The sequence below is a fragment of the Heloderma suspectum genome, chromosome 8 (genome assembly GCF_057233095.1).
Source record: "Heloderma suspectum isolate Gila_16-S chromosome 8, 16-S_ref, whole genome shotgun sequence".
Lineage (NCBI taxonomy): Eukaryota > Metazoa > Chordata > Lepidosauria > Squamata > Helodermatidae > Heloderma > Heloderma suspectum.
Window position 1 is genome coordinate 37,055,085 of NC_139465.1, and position 22,120 is coordinate 37,077,204.

The following is a 22,120-nucleotide window of genomic DNA, read 5'->3' on the forward strand; positions in this document are numbered from 1 at the left end:
AGAAGATGATCAGATCAATTTGCTTGCTTGGAAGAAGCTAGGCGGTGTTGGCAAGCCTCTACCACATCACTCTCCCCAAGGCAAAATACATGTAAAGAGTGGCCATCTGAAGGGGGCGTAGGTTCCTACCATGCCTCACACATTTTCTAACTGGGGCCCTGATGGCCATATGCTCTAAGGCGAAAACACAATCGTCAGTTGCAACAAAAAACAAAGGATAAATAAAATGGGAAAGGTGGAAATGTGACAGAAAGAAGAGAGCAGAAAGAATAACATACTAATTGTTCTCAGCAAAAGCTTTGTCAAAGACAAGAGTGTTCCCAATGAGGTAGCTGCAGTGGTGGTCTTATTGGGACTGAGGGAATAGGGAACTGAGGGAACCTGCCCGAATATGCGCAGTAGGACAGTGGAGGAGGATTCCTGCCAAAAATCTCTCAGCTGTAGAAGTTTCCTCAATCGAGGCTCTGCACAGATGCAGAGCCCATATGTGTGAATGCACAGATGACTACTCGAAGAACCACAGTTGCAGGTAAGCAACCTGCCCTTTTAGATTGCAGGAAAAGTTTGCCTACTTGGTTACACGGTCTATTCATCATAATGCTTGGGCAGCAATGTTTAACCGATTTATACAGCCTTGCATTTAACAACTCGCCTGATCACTATATGTGGCTGGGAATTCCATGCTGACGTATGGGCAGAGGAGGAACAGACCATGCCATCCCTCCTCTGTCAACTTGCTTGGTTTCTGATCTATGCTGCTTGTGGCTGGGGAACTTGCAGCCCTCCAGATGTTTTGGCCTATAACTCCCATCAACTCTAGCCAGTACAGCCAATGGTGAGGGCTGCTGGGAGTTCTAAGCCAAAACATCTTGGGTGCCAGAAGTTTCCACAGCCAGAATGGAAATGGTCGGTCCCTCCTCCAACCCATTTGGTAGAGGGCAATTATAGTTCTTTACTGGTCTACGTTTCCATGTGGCTGCAGAGGAAAGGGCTTCTTTACAGCCAGCTTGGACATACAGGCTACTAGCCTCTTAGCAGACTTGCAAAATAATGTGGCAGGCTAGTAACTTTGGTGGGCTTACTTAGAAGGCAAGATTAATAGGTTAATTTAAAAACTTCTAATGCCCTGATTATTCAGGCAGCAGATTATTAAAAAGATATTTTTCACACATGCTTATAAAAAGTGCAATTGGCAAGCACCCAACGAGAGACACTCTTCCTCTTCTCCCACAATGCATGCCTCTTCCATGATGCCACCTATGACATGTGCACATCATCTGAAAACAAAGTATGCTTCTTGCTTCAGAAATATTTTATCCATGTGCAAATTTTAATCAACAGATCAATTACAATAGCACAGTATGAACCTGCCTGTAACTTACTAGCATAATTGGAGGCCCTGTTTTACGTCCTACCATCTATAGAGACTAGATATGGTATTTAAGGCTGGTGATATTTAAGGCAGGGCCTTTTAAGTAGCAGCACCCTGATTATGTGAGAGAGGTGAAATTGGATTCCCCTCTTCTGCTCTAGATGAGCAATGAAGACTTCCCTGTTCTGTCAAGCTTTTACTGTTGAATGTTTTTTTTGCCACTTTTTAATCTCGATGCCCTCTGTACATTTTACTTTATGCTTTTGTTCCTTGATTTGTGTGAAGTTTTAATCTTTTCATTGTATGTTACCCCAAGTGCCTGCTGGGCAGAAGGTGCAGTTTTATAAATCAAATAAATAAGTATGCTTCACAGTTAATTAAAATTTATTTCATTAGGTTGCAGCTCTGCATCATATTAATACTACCTAGGTCCTAGGAATGTATGATCAGGCAAGCCCCAGGCAACCTACCAGCTGTAAATGGTGGTCCAGCGGGGGTTCAGTAAGCCGCCTAGTTTTGGTGCAAAGACAGAATGGGGTTTATGGAGCACCTGGCAGGACACTGTACATGCTTGATAGGCTGCATTCTACTTGGCAAGGTACAGAGTTTGGGCAGAAGGCCTTATTTATGCTTCTTTTGAGTGTTCAAAGCACCTCATACATTATCTCAGTACTTCTTACAACGTTGAAGCAATTCTTTTTTTAAAAAAAGCACGCTAGGCAACTTATAAAGGCAAGAAATGCAAACAATGAAACAAACCAGAAAGTGAACTATTGCAACACCAGGAACAGGCCACTGTTTGGACTTAGAAAAGAAATTGATACTTAAAACGAGGAGGAAGGCCTTATATATATCATCACTTGTGGCTACCATATCAGCCTGGAACTCATTACATGGCCTCGGTTCATGTTGGAAAGCAAAAGGAAAAAAGCACAAATTGATACTTAAAACAAGGAGATCAAGGGAAGCTAAAAACCATTCCATCTGCTCTTGAACTGTCTTTCTCAGAAAAGCATGTTTTCTAGTTCTGCCCTTCATCCAGGATTGGCACAAGAAAGATTTGCTGCCTAAGCAATTGAAGAGGCCGACTCCAGAATCCTTCATAGCTGAGGGGAGCAAAGCCTCAGGCGCGGGGGACAAATCCAGACTAGCTGGGGTCGCAGTACAGCCCACTGGGGTTCCCTAGATGGCCATGCTTCCTTTCCTCTTCCCCCCTGCCACCAGTTGTTTGGCGTTTTCTTGGCAGTTGAGCTTTTAAGATCAGCCATACTAGTATTGGGGGTATTTTGACCCAAACCCCTTCGCCTATGACCCAGCCTCCTTTTGCCTTCACCCCCCACCAGCAGCAGAATGCCGGCTCCGAGAGCTTCTCCAAAACAGAAATCGGCCCTTGGGCTGAAAGAGGTTCTGCACCCCTGGTCATAGGCGGTTGTGCATAGAACTGTGTTCTCTGTGTGGGCAGAGAAGTTTGGGAGACAATTTCACCAAATTTCTCCAGGGGGAGGAGAAATTCTCAACCATTTCTCCCAGGTAGATCTCCCCCTTGGCAGGGCTTGTAGCCCAGCTTCTTTCCTTTTGGGAAAGGGTTTTGGGGGTTTTCATGCTGCAACAGCATTGTCTTGGCAGGCTGGCTCCCAGTTTGCATCCACCACAATGCAGGTGTGAGGGGTGGGCATAGTTGGGTGTCGCTCCAAGGATGAGGTGGAATTAGCGCTCTGCCCAATTCAGTCCTCCCAATTTCCTGAATTTTTCTCTCCCCGTGAAAGAGGCTTCCATTGTTCCATTCAGGATGTGTTATAATTTATTTTTGTGGTGTTTTTGAGCTTACCTAAACACGGCTAGCCTCCCAGGCTGCCTGCATGTCCTGTTCTGAAAAAGCCCTATGGGAGGAATTACCTCATGTTGCCTTCCACTGGGCTTTAATTGAAGTGTAGGAAGCTGAGGAGGCCACAGGCTGCCAGAGAGATGGGTGTACAATGAAAACCAGGACACTTGTGTTCACTCCTCGGCCACCTCCTCAGTAAGGTGAGACCAAGAAACCCAAACCCAGCCCAGGAGCATTTCTCCGAAATTTCTTCACTATTGACTTTCTTGTCGAAAGCAATTGTCTCCTATCAAATTGAATGAGAATGGTCGAAAACAATGTGGGAGAAATTTTTGGCACAGCACTAGTTATGCACAATCCAAGGGATCACGTACTGCCTTATCAGTGCCTTTAACACAACTGTCATCCCAAACAATTGAGTTACCGGCATTATCTTCATCACATCTTTGGCAAGATAAAATGCTTCCAAAAATGGTTATTAAAAAAAAAAACACAACACGCTAACTACTGCTTCTGCCTATCTGCTATTTAACCCTATCCTGACCTGAATGAAACAAACAAAAAATGGTACCGCAGCAAACATTTTCAGTTCCACAGATAACCCAACCCTGTTCGGATGACAGTTGAAAGGATGCTTTGGCCATCATCCAAACATCTCAGTCAAACGTGTTACAACACCAGTTGTGCGTCTTCCAGCTGGAGTGATCCTGTACATTCCAAAACATTACACAAAAGATACCTTTTAAATATTAATCCCATGGAGAGGCTGCTACAGAACATAAAAAAGGAACAACAAACACACTTGGTAAAGTCAGGATTTTTTATTAACTTCTGTTATCTGTTCCGCTGGAAAGCTTTATCTTTCAAAAATGGCCACTCCACATTTTTACTTTAAAATGTGAAATCTGGTTTTGCTCTAATCACCGGGAACGTTCACTAATTCTGAAGGTAGACACAGGTCTACTATTACAAAAGCTGATTGAAAGTAGACTCATGGACCTGGGGGTGGGGGTGGGTGGAAGTGGGAGGGAGGAAACAGATAATATGGCAGAGATGAAAAGCACACTTTGTGCTATGGAATTAAGGCTGTTGCATTTTACAGTTCTATGTTATCAAAGCTTGGGTTTATTTAAGGAACAAAGGTTATTCTACTCCAGATGTAATAATGTAATTATGAACTTCAAACTCCAATATCATAGAATTACATTTATTAGGCTACAAAAAACCCATGTACAAGACAACTGACTAGCAGAAGGTGGGCAAAACAAAATAAAAATGTTTTGGTTTGCAGTCTCTTGTGGGCAGAGATCAGCACAATTTGAATCAAAAGCAGCACATTTTCCTTGAAAATTCTCTCAGTAAGCTGCTCAGACTCGGACCTTCTGTACATAACTAATTTAGGACAATCTACACTGAAGTAAGTGGTTGTATTCATTTACTTTTAATACTCTGGTCACTCCTCAATAGATTTTATGTATTTCTCATATGCATCTTCACTCATGAGTTCATCAAATTCTGAAGGATTATCCACAGTCATCTTGATAAGCCATCCTATGAGCAAGAAAACAATTCAGTTTTTAACAAAACAATGTATACTTCACTCCTTGCCACTCTAGTAAATGCTAGCTCTTAACTCTAGTAATTACCATTCATGTTGGCAACTATAAATCCCATAAAAAACTAGTATGTTTTATCGACTAAAGTTGAGAAAGAAGACAACTATGATTCTATAAAAGAAAGACAACAACATAGTGACTAAAGAGAATGAGCAGCCAGCGAACCAGAAAGTCCCAGTTCAAATCTCACATCTCCCCTGAACTCACTCCCTACTCCCTGGGACCTCTTCTTAGGTGCCCTTTATGAATTACAGTAGTGGTACATGAGGCACTTTTTATGGCTTCATCACAGGGTGCCGATACTATTTAAACCTTTCACCTTATGAGCAAAGCCAATCATGTGGCTTTATCCCACCTGTTTGTAAGCCCAGTCCCACACCACTGCTAAAGCAGGTAAAGGGCACCATAGTCCTCAACTATCTCTCTCTGACACTTTAGTTCCAGCCAGACTGACAGTGGTTCCTTCCCTCAAAGAAGTGAGAACTCCAAATTTTTAGTTCCCTCAGCAAATCAACATTCCATGGCTCCACACTAGCTCACCCAGTGCTAGGTGTTTCACTGATGCAACCACAGTACCAGACAGGTTCTGATGTTACCACCACAGTCTTCTGCAGAAACACTTTTGAGAAGTCATAATGCTGTCTCTTACCATCTTGGTAACAAGATTTGTTGACAAGTCCTGGATTATCACCAAGGGCAGTGTTAATTTCCGTTACTTCTCCTGTGAGTGGGGAGTAGAGTTCACTAGCAGCCTTCACGCTTTCCAAAGCACCAAACTCATCTGAAATACAGAATTGGAGAGAGGAAAGCGAACTGACTTGGATACTGAAGGCAGGATGTTGCTTGATTTACACAGAAGTCACAAACCACCCCCTCAAGAAGTCAGAAACGTTTGGGAACTCCAGGGTTGGAGGATTAGGCTGAATCAGCCTTCCCCAACAGCTGTGCTGGCTGGGGCTGATGGGAGTTGTAGTCCAATGCATCTGGCGGGTTCCAGGTTGGGGAAGAATGGGCTAAGGCATCAGGAGTTTAAAATCCAAGCTCCATTTCAAGTCAAGAGTGGAAACGATGACTGTTTGCTCCATCTATAAAAGGGCTAAGGATATGAAAGAACAAGGTCTCCATCCCAAGATGTCCATGGCTAGTTTTGCTCATCAAGCCAACCTCTGACCTGCATTTTTCAAACAGCAGCCCTCATGCTACCTGACAAGCTCTCAGAAGTAACAGTCTTTCAAAAGCGGTTTGTGCCATGAATTGGCATGAGTGTGCAAGGGGGGGGGGGGTCTGCTATTGGAAGTAAAAAAACAAAAAGCATTTGGCATGCCTAAGCCTTTGAAAAGCACCTAAAGTAGCTTTCTGAGTTCCAGTCCAAGAACGGCATTGATGTAAAACAACAACAACATTGTTTTTTAGCAATCCTTAATGTGTTAATCACCAAAAACTAAAGGAAGAAAAAAATGCTTACCCTGTTTGTTCAACTTTGTTCCAATTTCTGGAAGACTACAATAAACGACATCTCCTAATGCTTCCTGAAATGAAAGTTCAGGCATCAGCAACAGCTGAGGGTATGTGAAAAAGCCGTCAAAATGTTAGGCTTCACCATAAGGATTTAAGCAAGGAGCAAATACACCACGCTGCGTCTCCCTCGTCAATAAACACAAGCTGGCTGGGGCTACTTTTGCAATTCCCAAGAGCCCACCTCAAACATCAGAGGCAGCAGGTTCCCTCTTCTCTTTGAGTAAACCTTAGATTGGCACATCAACCACATCATGAACAACAAGGCTTAGATACGCTTGACTAGCAAGGTCAAAGTGGAGAGTAACGAGTGAAGGGAAAAACAGCTGGGAAGTCTCTCAGCCACACCAGCTTAATAGTACCTTACACACATAGTCCTGTGTTACCATCCGGCCACCTAGATCTTGACAAGCTGTGGGTAGGGTCTCTCTTGTTCCTGGTCTCTCTCTCACTCCCTCTGTGTATGGGTTTTACAACTGGATCAAGAAAGAGTGCCTCAGACACTGCAGAAATGGCTCCTACATTGCTCCTGTAATGACTTACCAGCCACATTTGCACAAAATATTAAGCCAGAATTCCCCAGAATCCTAGTTTATTTTTCACAAAGAAGCATACTGGTCCACAATGCCGGATCGCTCCCACTTGGTTCCTCCTGCAGGTGGGAGGGAGCAGCTAACTAACCAGGCACTTACCAGGGTAGAAATGCTTCATGTTACATCCAAACCCAGACCCTAGCTTGTTTCTCTAACAACCCTGGCTTCAAAACAAGAGTTTGAAGAGGAACAACAAGCCTGGAGCCTTGGTTCGGATGTAATGAGATGTGTTCCCACCCTGGTTAAGTTCCTAGTTAGTTTAGCCACTCCTGCTTGCTGCAGGAGCCAAGTGGGTGCCATCGGGCAGTGTTTACCAGCACTAAAGAATTCTGGTTTAGCAGTTTGCATGAACGTGGCTCCACACTACAGAAGGAGGGGAAAACATTCTTTTTAAAAAATGGCACCTGAGTGGCTACAGAGTGCCCCAAAGGTCAAAGTTAGCTTGTTTTCTCAAATGACCAAAAAAAGCTTCAAAGGGGCTGATCTGGAAATCGGGGGGGAGGGGGGGATGCTATTTTTACAATGGGGGGGCCAGCAAGGATCACATGTGGCCTGTCAGCTGCACGTGGTCACCTGTTATTCCATTTTTGTAGATGAGGAACAGAGACACTGCTCAAGCATCCCACAGTAACGCTCTGCTCTAGAACTTGCACGACTTGGGATCCACACAGTTGAATGCAGACGGCATGGCAGCCACATTCACAAATTCATTTAAGAAATTATACAGTCCTTATACACAGGGCAAAAAAGGCGTACGTGCTAACTGGCCCCCCAAATGAAGCTATAAATATCTTGGCAAGGGCAGAAATGTTTCTAATTTTGTTGTTGTTTTGTTTGCAATCTCATGCCTTCATCAAATATTTAGGTGCCCAAGTAAGCAACCAGGCACCGTGGAATTTTCCAACCCCAGATACAAGGAAGTACTCAGTCCTACAAATGCTTACATTAATAGGCATGATCCACAATTAAACAAACAGAAAGTAATAAGAACTTGGAACCAAGAGACTCCCATCAAGTCCTAAGTGTACTGCACAGAAGCCAAACTGATGAGTGGGGTGGGCAGTCAGGATGGCTAAAGCAACCAATAGTGTTCTCCGGACACACTTTGAGTTCCAAGTCCACCATTTGGCTCTGTATGCAGAATGGGCAATTAGAACAATAAAGGAAGCAAAAGCCAAGGCCAACAGCAGATTGATAAATGCACAATTTATACAGGACAATGCCAAGAAGTGTGGGGATAAGTACCTGTGCAAAGTTGCTGATTCCTACGGTTCCAATACCGTTCTCAACTGAGATCCATTCATGCTTGTCTGTGAATCGGCGGGCTAAAACAAAGCACGTGGGGACATTTCAACACATCCTGCTTTTCTAAATCCTAGTTTCGCTACAAGGTTCTACCTTAAAATCGTTGGCATAAACTCCATGTAAGTATCCCTAGTTCCAAGTCCTCAAACAACAGTTAGAGAAGGCAAGTCTTAGTGACCTGTTTTCTTGCCTACTTTGTTTACCAAAGCATTCCCTCTTAGATCCAAGCCATTAACACATCTCAAATGCTTTCCTTCTATGCCATGTACACTTCCGCTTGTCCCCTTTTTGTTTTTATAAAAACAATGTTTTTATAATGTTTTCTTGAAAGAGTAATGTTCAAATACTGCACTAAAGTACAAAGATTTACCATAACGTTAGGGATGGACAAACACACTGTGTTCTCGCTTCTGAAACAGAACGGTACCAGCCAGCCATACCCTTTGCCAGCATCTATTTCATCCCAATTTCCAGGGATTTACCCTGGGGGGGGAGGGTAAGATTTTTTTTGGTACTTTTACAAGTCTTAGGGTTCTCCTAAGCATCTCTCTCTTGTTTCTCACAGGCCTCCTTTCAGCTCCAGTCCTATCTGCACTCACTGAGTTCATTATTACAGGGACTGATCCTCTTAAACACCTCAGGTCCGCTCTTCCTGATACAGGCAGAGTCCCTGGCTTCACATAGTGCCTAGCACCACTGTGGACACCGCATGAAGCCACTCTTGCCAGCACCGGGAACAGCAGTCATCCCCTGCCAGCCACATCTCCGTTATCTCCAATCTGAGACAGGACATAACAGCAGGGATTTCCCTGCTGGTGCTCAGGGGAATCCCAGCTGTTAATGTGATCTGAGTTTGGATATAACTGCGGGGATGTCCTTGGGAGGGATTCCTCCAGAGGGTTCTGTTGGCCTGATTGGGGAGCCCACCGGGCTGGATTAGGCCCTCTGTCAGGAGGTTTGAACTTAAGAATGTAAGAACAACCATGCTGGATCAGACCAAGATCTATCTAGTCCAGCGTCCTGTTCACACAGTAGCCAACCAGCTGCCCATGAAAAACCCACAAGCAGGACATGAGTGCAACAGCACCCTCCTGCCCATGCCGCCCAGCAACTGGTGTACATAGGCATATTGTCCCTGGCACTGGAGGAAGCACAGAGCCATCAGGTCTAGTAGCCCTTGATAGCCTTCTCCTCCAGGAATTTGTCTACAGTCAGGACCAGAAATATTGGAACAAGGATAACTGTTTGGGCAGTTGGCCTCTGCACACCACCACACTGAAGTTGAAAGGGAACACACCCAGATGGGAGCGAAGTCAGGACTTTCAGCTGTAATGCAAGGGGTTTGACAAAAGTGAGGCACTAACCATTCAGGAAGGACAGCCAGTGGCATACACACACACCCATCATTGGTGGCTCATAAGTAATGGAACAAACCAACATCATTTCAAACTTAAGGATTGCCTTTAATACCTGGATGACTGCCTGAAGTCTGGAACCCATGGACATGACCAAATGCTGAGTTTCCTCCATCGAAATGCTTTGCCAGGCCTTTACTGCAGCTGCCTTCAGCTGCTGCTTGTTTGTGGGTCTTTCTGCCTTCAGTCTTGTCTTCAGTAAGTGAGAAGCATGCTCTATTGGGTTAAGATCAGGTGACTGACTTGGCCACTGAAGAACATCCCACTTCTTTGCCTTCAGAAACTCTTGGGTAGTTTTTGCTGTATGTTTTGGGTCATTATCCATCTGCAATATGAAGCAGCATCCTATCAGTTTGGCAGCATTTGGCTGAATCTGAGCAGAAAGTATAACCCTATACACTTCAGAATTCATCCTGCTGCTTTTCTCAGCAGTCAGGTCATCAATAAACACCAGTGACCCGGTTCCATTGGCAGCCATACATGCCCATGCCATAACACTGCCTCCACCATGTTTGACAGATGATGTGGTATACTTTGGATCATGAGCTGTTCCTTTCCTTCTCCATACTTTTCTCTTCCCACCATTCTAGTACAAGTTAATCTTTGCTTCATCAGTCCAAAGAATCTTATTCCAGAACTGGGCAGGCTTTTTTAGGTGTTTGCTGGCAAAGGCTAATCTGGCCTTTCGGTTCTTGAGCATTACCAGTGGTTTGCACCTTGTTGTGAAGCCCCTGTATTTACATTCATAAAGCCGTCTCTTGACTACAGATGTTGACAATGACATGCCTACCTCCTCAAGAGCGTTCTTGACCTGGCTAGATGTTGTGAAAGGGTTCCTCTTCACCATGAGCAGCATTCTGCGGTCATCCACTTTAGTTGTCTTCCGTGGTCTTCCAGGCCTTTTGCTCTTGCTGAGCTTTCCAGTTAATTCCTTCTTTTTCAGGATGTTCCAAACTGTTGTGTTGGCCACTCCCACTGTTTTTGCTATCTCTCGGATGGGTTTATTTTGTTTCCTCAGCCTAATGATGGCCTCCTTCACTCGCATGGACACCTCTTTGGACCTCATGTTGGGAGTTCCAGTGAACAGCTACCAAATGCAAATGTCACACTCAGAACCATCTCCAGGCCTTTTATCTGCTTGATTGGTCATGGGGTACTGAGGAAACAGGCCACACCTGGCCATGCAGCTGCTTGTCAGCCATTCGTTCCATTACTTATGAGCCACCAACGATGGGGGGGGGGGTGTATGCCACTGGCCGTACTTCCCGAAGGGTTAGTGCTCCACTTTTGTCAACCCCCTTGAATTACAGCTGAAAGTCCTGACTTCGCTCCCATCTGGGTGTGTTTCCTTTCAACTTCAACGTGGTGGTGTACAGAGGCCAACTGCCAAAACAGTTATCCTTGTTCCAATATTTCTGGCCCTGACTGTAAATCCTCTTTGAAAGCCATGCAAATTGGTAGCCATCGCTACATCATGTGGTACCGAATTCCACAGTTTGACTAAGCGCTGTGTGAAGAAGTCCTTCCTTTGATCTGTCCTGAATCTCCCACCAATCAGCTTCATGCGATGACCCCAGGTTCTGGTATTATGAGAGAGGGAAAAAAATCTCTCCCTATCCACTTTCTCCACACCATGCATAATGGAAAAAAAAAGAGTAATGTCTCCCCTTACTCGCTTTTTCCAAGCTAAACAATTCTAGGTGTTGTAACGTTTCCTCATAAGGGAGATGCTCCAGCTCCTTTATCATTTTAGTTGCCCTTCTTTATACTTTTTCCCACCTCTACAGTATCTTTTTTTTAGGTGCAGTAATCAGAACTGTACACAGTATTCTAAGTGTGGCCACACCATAGGTTCTGCACCCCTGTCCTAAAAGCTTGGCTGGGCAATTCCAAATTCATATTTGTTCTCTTTGAACACTCTGTGTATTAAGTTTAGTACATTTCAATTAAGGTGTTTTTTTTTGGGGGGGGGGTAACCTGAGCAATACAAAAGCATATTATGTAAATACTAAAGAGTACCAACTGACACAGTTGATATAGTAATATTACCATCACAACAGAACCATGAATTTAGAATATTCTCAGTTACTGAGAGGTTGACTACGTTTAGGTTAGAACCTGATGGACATGGGATTATTTTAACATGATTTCTATCCTTTATAGTAGATTTACTGTTGGTGTGTAATGTGAGACCCTAATAGAAGCACAGGTATGACAGGAACTGAGCCTGCAATCCTATGCACACTTACATGGGAGTAAGCCCCACTGAGCACAGAGTGGCTTACTTCTAAGTAAACATGTATATGAGTGTGCTGTAAAGTTAGAGCAAGTCTCTGGCTAAGTAGTTTTCAGCAGACAGAAAACTAAAATACACTTTTAAGCCAACAAACTTTCTAAAAACAACTATTGTTCAAGCTGTGGCAAAGTATAACAAATAATCCCTCTTGAATCAGCTTCAAAAGCTGACCTTAACCTTCGAAAGAAATGTGTGTTTAGCTATCCATGTACAGATAAAACTCAGTTAAGAAATTATTCCAAGAATTCTTCCAGCACCTTTTATGCTCGCTGTGCGAGCCGTTACAATGGAGGGAAAACACAGCATGACACCGGTACTGATTCTCTAAGGCAGAGATGGGGAACATGCAGCTCCCCAGATGTTGTTGGATTGCAACTCCCATCATCCCTGACCACTACCTATGCTGCCTAGAGCTGCCCAACGATATCTGGAGGGCTGCACATTCCCCACTGCTGCTCTAAGGGCTGGTTCACACATGTATGGTCATCATCTGTCTTGCATCTATGAATGGACCATCACAGATATAACACTACAGATAAACCTTTTGTGTCTTGGGCCACTCATCACTCTGAATAGAAAGGCTGAGTGTTCACATGGCATTAGGAGAAAAAACTTGTGCACACCTCAGGCTCATGTGCTCCCCACTCTCCTCCTCCAGCATTGCCAGAAGGAGATTGGAGGTTTCTGCCTTCATTTTTGATTAGCCACAGTTTAACTTTACGTCCAGACCCTAAACTATGGTTAATCTTAACAATGGCTTACTAACACAAGTCAGCTTCATAAACCAAGGTTTTAAGCTGGCTTGCTGTATGAAATCATAGTTAAGACTAGCCAGTTTGTCCAGGTGCAGGACAAGCTATGGTTAATCAAAAGCAGAAGCAAAATCTTCTGAACTCCTCCTTGCATTGCAGGACCAGGAGGCCAGGGGAAGCACGTGAGCCCAAGGCTTGTTCTCATGATCATGGTTTAGTGCAGAGATGAAAAAGTGCAGTCCACAAGCTGCAGGCACTCCCAAACCTTGTCTGGTGCACCCCCTCCCCCCAAAACCAAGAAGAAACAGAAAAATGCTCTAGGAACAGGTCATACAGTTCCTGCCACAGAAGCCTTGCTCCTAGAGCATCCCTGGGACATCCTAGGAAGCAGTGCTTGACAGCTTATGCCCAATTCCTAGGACATTCTAGGAACAAGGCTTCAGTGACAGGAACAGGGAGTTTTCTCTCTTTTTTCCTGGAAAAAAAACAACAAAATATGAGATGTCAGGATCCTTCAGCAAGAGTGTGAATTAGAGGAGGGAGAAGGGCTAAGAGCCAGGCTGGCTGGGTGGTTTGAGAACTGAGATGTATGGGAGAAGTGTTGGTTTTATCGGGTGAAATCAGGTGCCAGGCTTCTGAAATGCTCATGAGCAGGAGCTGAATTTGAGTGAGAGGTGGGTGGGGGTGGGGGTGGGGGGGTGTATGCATGTGTGTGTGTGTATGTGCACGTGAGAGAGAGAAAGTGTGAGTGAGTGGTATGCTGTATGAATTGTATGTGAATGTGCGTGTGTACGTGTGTGCAATGTGCTTGCATGTGTGTGCAGTGCGGCCCCTGCCATTCCACAGACACCAGATGCAGCACTCAGGTCCAAAAAGGTTGTGCATCCCTGGTTTAGCGCTATGTACGAGCAAGGCCACAGTTTTTCCATTGTAGGTTCACACATTCAACTGCTGCTCACCAAGTGTACAGAAATCAAGCAATATACATGCATATGTGAACCAGGCCTTAGTAGGCCCCAGTTGCCAGTAGATATTACTTGCAATACTTTATGAACATACCCATGTCCTGCACTAGGAACCCACTCATGTATAAGTTACATTAGCAGAAATTCTGCAAGTACTCTTAATGCCTTGATATGAACCTTAAGACTGCAAGTTACGCACCTCCACAGAAACGAGAGGTTACTGGAGTTAAACATGGACCCAGTTGTTTTCACCCTAGAAAGCATCATTTTCTCATATATCAGAGATAACAGCAACCCTTTGTCCCATCTAGCGGATAATACTGAACTCACAGGAAGTGCTCGTGTGGATTCAGGTGGCTTGAGAAGGTCCCAATCCATCACTTCTCCAATTTCTATAGAACTTCTGCAAAGTAAGATCATTGGGACCAAATGGTGATTTGGAAGATGTCCAAGGCCCAGGTCAATGGGATAATTATGAGTGTTGCCACAATCCAGTTGGCTCATCCCAGTTTTTAATGAAATGAGCACATAACACAGAAACAAAGGCTTTGCTTGCACTGGCAAGTTATCTTAGATCTCAGTCCTGAGGACACATGTACCAAGTTAATTATTCATAGGAAACATCCCGTTGAAGAGGGTCGACTGGTAGCCAGTTAATTACATGCAAGTGTTTATGAGTAGTTGATATTTTCTGTTGACACCAACCCATAAAAGGCCCCCTACAACTCAAATACAGAGATGTTAGTGGGAGGAAAGGGGCTAGAAAGATTGTTAGAACTTCCAGCTCAAAATGGATAGGCCTCTGGCATTTAAAATATAACCTGCCAACACTGCATGACACAAGGACATCACACTTGTTTACATGCAAGTGTGAGAAACATGCAATCGAAATATGCAGCGATTCAAATATGCAAAATAGTATGGAGTATAGCTCTCGCTTGACTCCCACCTACCCGTACTGGACTTTTGTGCCCTATCTTCATCTTAGTCCTGCTTCCCTTGCTGCCCCCCCCCCCCCGGTGGGCAGAACGGGGCACCAGTAGACACAGTACTCAATTTCTGGCAAACCATCCGGAGCCTGCTTGTTTGTGGGGATTCTAGGAAAGAATGCTGGACTTCGACCTGATCCACGAAGCAGAGTTGTTGTTTTAAGTTGTTGATGCTGCAACAAAACTTAAGCAAGACTGCACACACAGGATCACTGGGATGCAAGGTTACAAGAAGCCTTAATTATTAAGAGATCCTGATGTGTGCACTCTTGCATTGTAAATGAAAGCAAAGCTAAGCCATGCGGGGCTGAAATGATATCAGCTGACCGCTGAGCTAGGACTTCACCCCAAATCCACTGGGCCATTTGTACGATCTTGCACAAATAAATACCAAGCTGTACCTCCTCCCACTCTTCCTTGAAACCTCTCCCCTTTTTTCTGTGCCCCCCCCCCCCATGAGCTAGCTCAATTTAATGGTCCCACTGATATGCATGCACCTCATTGGCACAATCCAGAACTAAGTTCTCCTGCACAAGCTCCTGCCAAAATGAATAAAGGGTCTTGTTGCACCTTAAAAACTAACATATTTATCGTGGCGTAAATTTCATGGACTTGAGCTCACTTGCCCAATTCACAAAGTGTTACCCTCAGTTGGCAGAATATAATCAGTACTGAGAGAGGGAAAAATGGGAGGGCAGGGGAGGTAGGGAGGGGGTTGCCAAGCCATGGAAAAGATCACTATGTGGCATACAGGTAAACACACAGCCCAAAGAGTCAGATACAGTCAGAGTGGGTGCAGGACCCAATCCCAACTGGGCCTGAATTAGCAAATTGAGAAGAACAGCTGATGCTGCAACAAAACTCTGCAGACAACATGACTTTGCACACACAGACTCTGTAGGTGTGATCCGGTATTCTGCAAAGATGCATGGCGCAGGCCGCACAAAGGAAGCGTACCTTGTATGCAAGGGAGTAGGTGCTGCACACAAGAATCCAATTAACACATGACAATCCGGACACAATCCCACTACCAATTTCTGCCACCCCTTCCCCTATGTGCTAAATATCCAGGAATCCCACATCACCTGCACATGTTTCATGAACCACAAACCTGGGCATGTTTACTCAGAAGTCAGTGCCACTGCATTCAGCACCCACAGGGCTGACTCCCTAGTAAGCGTGTTGCGCAGGACTCTTGGATTTTGCTGCAACAGACCAAGAGGGCAGAGCCATCCACACTCGCTTAGGCCTCAGTGGCACTGACTTCTGAGTAAACATGCTCAGGCTTGGGCTGTATGTCTATGCACACTTCCTCGGGAGTAAGCCTCCATGGATTCAGAGGGGCTTACTTCTGAGTAAACATGCACAGGCTGGGGCTGTAAAGCAGCAACCCCTCGGGTCCAATAAAACCAATGGGAGCTATACTTAAGGGCACCATAAGTACTAGAGATAGTATCTAACTTTAGTCCTACACAGAGCACACCCACTGAAATGAATGGGGCTTAAGTTAGTCATGGCTAACTTAAAGTCTCGTTCATTCCAGCGGGTCTGGCTCACTCAAGTCTCATTCGTTCCAGTGGGTCTACTCTACGTAGGGCTGGATACTGCTACCCTGTCATTTCCAGTGGGTCTACTCTACGTAGGGCTGGATACTGCTGCCCTGTCATTCATTCCAGCGGGTCTGGCTCACTCAAGTCTCATTCGTTCCAGTGGGTCTACTCTATGTAGGGCTGGATACTGCTACCCTGTCGCTTCCAGTGGGTCTACTCTACGTAGGGCTGGATACTGCTACCCTGTCGCTTCCAGTGGGTCTACTCTACATAGGGCTGGATACTGCTACCCTGTCGCTTCCAGTGGGTCTACTCTACGTAGGGCTGGATACGGCTGCCCTGTCGCTTCCAGTGGGTCTACTCTACGTAGGGCTGGATACTGCTACCCTGTCATTTCCAGTGGGTCTACTCTACGTAGGGCTGGATACTGCTGCCCTGTCATTCATTCCAGCGGGTCTGGCTCACTCAAGTCTCATTCGTTCCAGTGGGTCTACTCTATGTAGGGCTGGATACTGCTACCCTGTCGCTTCCAGTGGGTCTACTCTACGTAGGGCTGGATACTGCTACCCTGTCGCTTCCAGTGGGTCTACTCTACATAGGGCTGGATACTGCTACCCTGTCGCTTCCAGTGGGTCTACTCTACGTAGGGCTGGATACGGCTGCCCTGTCGCTTCCAGTGGGTCTACTCTACGTAGGGCTGGATACGGCTGCCCTGTCGCTTCCAGTGGGTCTACTCTACGTAGGGCTGGATACTGCTGCCCTGTCGCTTCCAGTGGGTCTACTCTACGTAGGGCTGGATACGGCTGCCCTGTCATTTCCAGTGGGTCTACTCTACGTAGGGCTGGATACTGCTGCCCTGTCGTTTCCAGTGGGTCTACTCTACGTAGGGCTGGATACTGCTGCCCTGTCGTTTCCAGTGGGTCTACTCTACGTAGGGCTGGATACTGCTGCCCTGTCGCTTCCAGTGGGTCTACTCTACGTAGGGCTGGATACTGCTGCCCTGTCGTTTCCAGTGAGTCTACTCTACGTAGGGCTGGATACTGCTGCCCTGTCGCTTCCAGTGGGTCTACTCTACGTAGGGCTGGATACTGCTACCCTGTCGCTTCCAGTGGGTCTACTCTACGTAGGGCTGGATACGGCTGCCCTGTCGCTTCCAGTGGGTCTACTCTACATAGGGCTGGATACTGCTACCCTGTCGCTTCCAGTGGGTCTACTCTACGTAGGGCTGGATACGGCTGCCCTGTCGCTTCCAGTGGGTCTACTCTACGTAGGGCTGGATACTGCTGCCCTGTCGCTTCCAGTAGGTCTACTCTACATAGGGCTGGATACTGCTGCCCTGTCGCTTCCAGTGGGTCTACTCTACGTAGGGCTGGATACTGCTGCCCTGTCGCTTCCAGTGGGTCTACTCTACGTAGGGCTGGATACTGCTGCCCTGTCGCTTCCAGTGGGTCTACTCTACGTAGGGCTGGATACTGCTGCCCTGTCGCTTCCAGTGGGTCTACTCTACGTAGGGCTGGATACTGCTGCCCTGTCGCTTCCAGTGGGTCTACTCTACGTAGGGCTGGATACTGCTGCCCTGTCGCTTCCAGTGGGTCTACTCTACGTAGGGCTGGATACTGCTGCCCTGTCGTTTCCAGTGAGTCTACTCTACGTAGGGCTGGATACTGCTGCCCTGTCGCTTCCAGTGGGTCTACTCTACGTAGGGCTGGATACTGCTACCCTGTCGCTTCCAGTGGGTCTACTCTACATAGGGCTGGATACGGCTGCCCTGTCGCTTCCAGTGGGTCTACTCTACGTAGGGCTGGATACTGCTGCCCTGTCGCTTCCAGTGGGTCTACTCTACGTAGGGCTGGATACTGCTACCCTGTCGCTTCCAGTGGGTCTACTCTACGTAGGGCTGGATACGGCTGCCCTGTCATTTCCAGTGGGTCTACTCTACGTAGGGCTGGATACTGCTGCCCTGTCGTTTCCAGTGGGTCTACTCTACGTAGGGCTGGATACTGCTGCCCTGTCGTTTCCAGTGGGTCTACTCTACGTAGGGCTGGATACTGCTACCCTGTCGCTTCCAGTGGGTCTACTCTACGTAGGGCTGGATACTGCTGCCCTGTCGTTTCCAGTGAGTCTACTCTACGTAGGGCTGGATACTGCTGCCCTGTCGCTTCCAGTGGGTCTACTCTACGTAGGGCTGGATACTGCTACCCTGTCGCTTCCAGTGGGTCTACTCTACGTAGGGCTGGATACGGCTGCCCTGTCATTCCTCCCAGCGGGTCTCCTCCACGTAGGGCTAAGACTGGCCACTGCTGCCCTGTCATCCCTTCCAGCGGGCCTGGCTCGCTCCAGCCCCATTCCTCCCAGCGGGTCTCCTCCACGCAGCGCTAGCGCCGGACGTTGTCCCACTACGACGGCGCCCCCGCGCGCGGCTCCCGCTGGCTGCGGCGGCGGGGCGCGGGGGCTCGCGCAGGAGAGCTCCCCGCCCGGGATCGGGCCCTCCGGCGCCGGGCCCAGCGCCGCTTCACCCTCCCCGCTGCCCGCCGCCCGGCCGCGACTCACCGGCGAGCAGCAGCGCGGGGCTGGTGCCGAGCCGCCTGGCGGCGGCGGCCTGGCCGCCGGGCCAGGCCCGCGCGGGCGAGGCGGCGCCGGGGAAGGCGCGACGCGGGGCCCCGGCCAGGCCGCCGAGGCCGGCCCTCCGCAGCGCCCGCAGAGCCGTCGCAGCCGCTGTCGCCATCGCGGGGCCGCTCCGCAGGGACGCGGCCGGGGCCTGAGGGCGGAGGCGGGCGCGGGCGCGGGGGCGGGCCTCGCCGCGCCGCGCCACGGGGGCCGGGCCTGGCGCGGCGCGGCGCGCTCCGAGGGGCCGCAGGCGCGGCCTGCGGAGCTCCGATCCCTCACGGCGGCGCTCGCGCGCCTTTACCCGGGGGCAGCCCCCGTGGCGCTGCGTGGGGCTTGCTTCCGAGCAGACACGTGCGCAGCGTGGAGGCCCTCCCCCGCTTCACGCAGCGCGGAGACGGCGGAGCGGAGGCTGGTGGCCCCGAGCGCGGTGGGGCTGCGGGGCCGTTCTTTCGATTGATTGATTGCATTTATACCCCGCCTTTTTTCCCCTTGCAAGGGACCCAAGGCGGCTTACATTCTCCTCCTCCTCTCCGTTTTGGCCTTACAACAACAACCCTGTGAGGTGGGCTGGGCTGAGAGCCTGTGACTGGCCCAAAGTCACCCAGTGAGCTTCCATGGCCGAGTGGGGACTAGAACCCGGTTCTCCCGACTCCTAGTCCAACACTCTTGCCACTACACCACACTGGCCATATCCCCCAAACAGGCCTAGCACCTTGGACAGCTCCTTTAGAGCGCTGGCTGGTTCGGACGGAAACCCAGAACGGATGCACGGCCCCACCGAAATCGGAGCCACCCGCCCGCACTGCATGGAAATAGGGACACTATTGTTGTAATAGCAGCAGAAGAAAGGTCTGTCTGGATCTCCTAGGGAAAACGGGGGGGGGGGGGTGATTTGCGATAGTTGGGCTCTCTGATCCCCTCCTTTTTTGTTTTAGCCGCAGCAGCCACGAAATGACTCTTCTTACCTTCCCGCAGCCCCTCGGCCTACATTTTTGCTGCTGAAATAAAAGATGTGGGGTAACCAGGAGTGGTGTGTGTGTGTGTGTGTGTGTACACATAAGGATTGCCAGTTCCATTCGGTTCTGGGACTCAAAACACATTCCTGGGCTCAGGATTCGTTAACTGGATGTCTTTTGCACCAGGCTGCTGTTGGTGGATCTCGGGGTTCCTTTTTTTATTTTTATTAAGTTTTAAGAATAATACATACACACAAAAAATAAACTAAGGGTGCAGTCGCATGCCTGTTTAGACAGAAAAAAAAAATCCTACAACTCCCAGCACTTCTTATGGTGCAATCTTATGCCTGTTTAGACAGAAAAAAAAAAAATCCTACAACTCCCAGCACTTCTTATGGTGCAATCTTATGCCTGTTTAGACAGGAAAAAAAAATCCTACAACTCCCAGCACTTCTTATGGTGCAATCTTATGCCTGTTTAGACAGAAAAAAAAAAAATCCTACAACTCCCAGCACTTCTTATGGTGCAATCTTATGCCTGTTTAGACAGAAAAAAAAAATCCTACAACTCCCAGCACTTCTTATGGTGCAATCCTATGCCTGTTTAGACAGAAAAAAAAAAATCCTACAACTCCCAGCACTTCTTATGGTGCAATCTTATGCCTGTTTAGACAGAAAAAAAAATCCTACAACTCCCAGCACTTCTTATGGTGCAATCTTATGCCTGTTTAGACAGAAAAAAAAAATCCTACAACTCCCAGCACTTCTTATGGTGCAATCTTATGCCTGTTTAGACAGAAAAAAAAAATCCTACAACTCCCAGCACTTCTTATGGTGCAATCTTATGCCTGTTTAGACAGGGAAAAAAAAAAAAACCCTACAACTCCCAGCACTTCTCATGGTGCAATCTTATGCCTGTTTAGACAGAAAAAAAAAAATCCTACAACTCCCAGCACTTCTTATGGTGCAATCTTATGCCTGTTTAGACAGAAAAAAAAATCCTACAACTCCCAGCACTTCTTATGGTGCAATCTTATGCCTGTTTAGACAGAAAAAAAAAAAATCCTACAACTCCCAGCACTTCTTATGGTGCAATCTTATGCCTGTTTAGACAGGAAAAAAAAAAAAAACCCTACAACTCCCAGCACTTCTCATGGTGCAATCTTATGCCTGTTTAGACAGAAAAAAAAAAAATCCTACAACTCCCAGCACTTCTTATGGTGCAATCTTATGCCTGTTTAGACAGAAAAAAAAATCCTACAACTCCCAGCACTTCTTATGGTGCAATCTTATGCCTGTTTAGACAGAAAAAAAAAAATCCTACAACTCCCAGCACTTCTTATGGTGCAATCTTATGCCTGTTTAGACAGAAAAAAAAAAATCCTACAACTCCCAGCACTTCTTATGGTGCAATCTTATGCCTGTTTAGACAGAAAAAAAAAATCCTACAACTCCCAGCACTTCTTATGGTGCAATCCTATGCCTGTTTAGACAGAAAAAAAAAAATCCTACAACTCCCAGCACTTCTTATGGTGCAATCTTATGCCTGTTTAGACAGAAAAAAAAAATCCTACAACTCCCAGCACTTCTTATGGTGCAATCTTATGCCTGTTTAGACAGAAAAAAAAAAATCCTACAACTCCCAGCACTTCTTATGGTGCAATCTTATGCCTGTTTAGACAGGAAAAAAAAAAAACCCTACAACTCCCAGCACTTCTCATGGTGCAATCTTATGCCTGTTTAGACAGAAAAAAAAAAAATCCTACAACTCCCAGCACTTCTTATGGTGCAATCTTATGCCTGTTTAGACAGAAAAAAAAATCCTACAACTCCCAGCACTTCTTATGGTGCAATCTTATGCCTGTTTAGACAGAAAAAAAAAAAATCCTACAACTCCCAGCACTTCTTATGGTGCAATCTTATGCCTGTTTAGACAGGAAAAAAAAAAAAAACCCTACAACTCCCAGCACTTCTCATGGTGCAATCTTATGCCTGTTTAGACAGAAAAAAAAAAATCCTACAACTCCCAGCACTTCTTATGGTGCAATCTTATGCCTGTTTAGACAGAAAAAAAAAAATCCTACAACTCCCAGCACTTCTTATGGTGCAATCTTATGCCTGTTTAGACAGAAAAAAAAAAATCCTACAACTCCCAGCACTTCTTATGGTGCAATCTTATGCCTGTTTAGACAGAAAAAAAAAAAAAACCCTACAACTCCCAGCACTTCTTATGGTGCAATCCTATGCCTGTTTAGACAGAAAAAAAAAAATCCTACAACTCCCAGCACTTCTTATGGTGCAATCTTATGCCTGTTTAGACAGAAAAAAAAAATCCTACAACTCCCAGCACTTCTTATGGTGCAAT

The 22,120-nt window shown here is 46.7% G+C and overlaps 1 protein-coding gene across 3 annotated transcripts; it reads right to left on the bottom strand.

Moving 5' to 3' along the window:
* Positions 1–1,315: 1,315 nt before the first annotated feature.
* On the bottom strand, positions 1,316–18,932 carry GCSH (glycine cleavage system protein H). 3 transcript variants are annotated; one of them, XM_084811975.1, is made up of 6 exons: positions 18,744–18,932; positions 8,167–8,246; positions 6,279–6,342; positions 5,463–5,594; positions 4,637–4,748; positions 1,316–3,904 (listed from the first exon to the last, which is right to left on the bottom strand). In XM_084811975.1, exons 1-5 carry the CDS (start codon positions 18,916–18,918, stop codon positions 4,651–4,653), a joined length of 549 nt encoding a protein of 182 aa, XP_084668101.1. In that variant the 5' UTR covers positions 18,919–18,932; the 3' UTR covers positions 1,316–3,904; positions 4,637–4,650. The 3 variants fall into 3 exon arrangements, with proteins under 3 accessions (XP_084668101.1, XP_084668098.1, XP_084668099.1); XM_084811973.1 differs by lacking the exon at positions 1,316–3,904 and adding an exon at positions 4,005–4,196; XM_084811972.1 differs by lacking the exon at positions 1,316–3,904 and having other exon boundaries at positions 3,997–4,748.
* Between the last annotated feature and the right edge of the window lie 3,188 nt (positions 18,933–22,120).

What these genes read in the sequence shown, in the direction of transcription:
- GCSH (XM_084811975.1), bottom strand. Translation starts at nt 18,918, where the DNA reads ATGGCGACAGCGGCTGCGACGGCTCTGCGGGCGCTGCGGAGGGCCGGC. An exon ending in GAATCAGCAACTTTGCACAG is followed by an intron (nt 6,343 to 8,166) that starts GTACTTATCCCC and finishes CTTTCATTTCAG; the next exon opens with GAAGCATTAGGAGATGTCGT. An exon ending in CAAATCTTGTTACCAAGATG is followed by an intron (nt 4,749 to 5,462) that starts GTAAGAGACAGC and finishes TCTTGCTCATAG; the next exon opens with GATGGCTTATCAAGATGACT.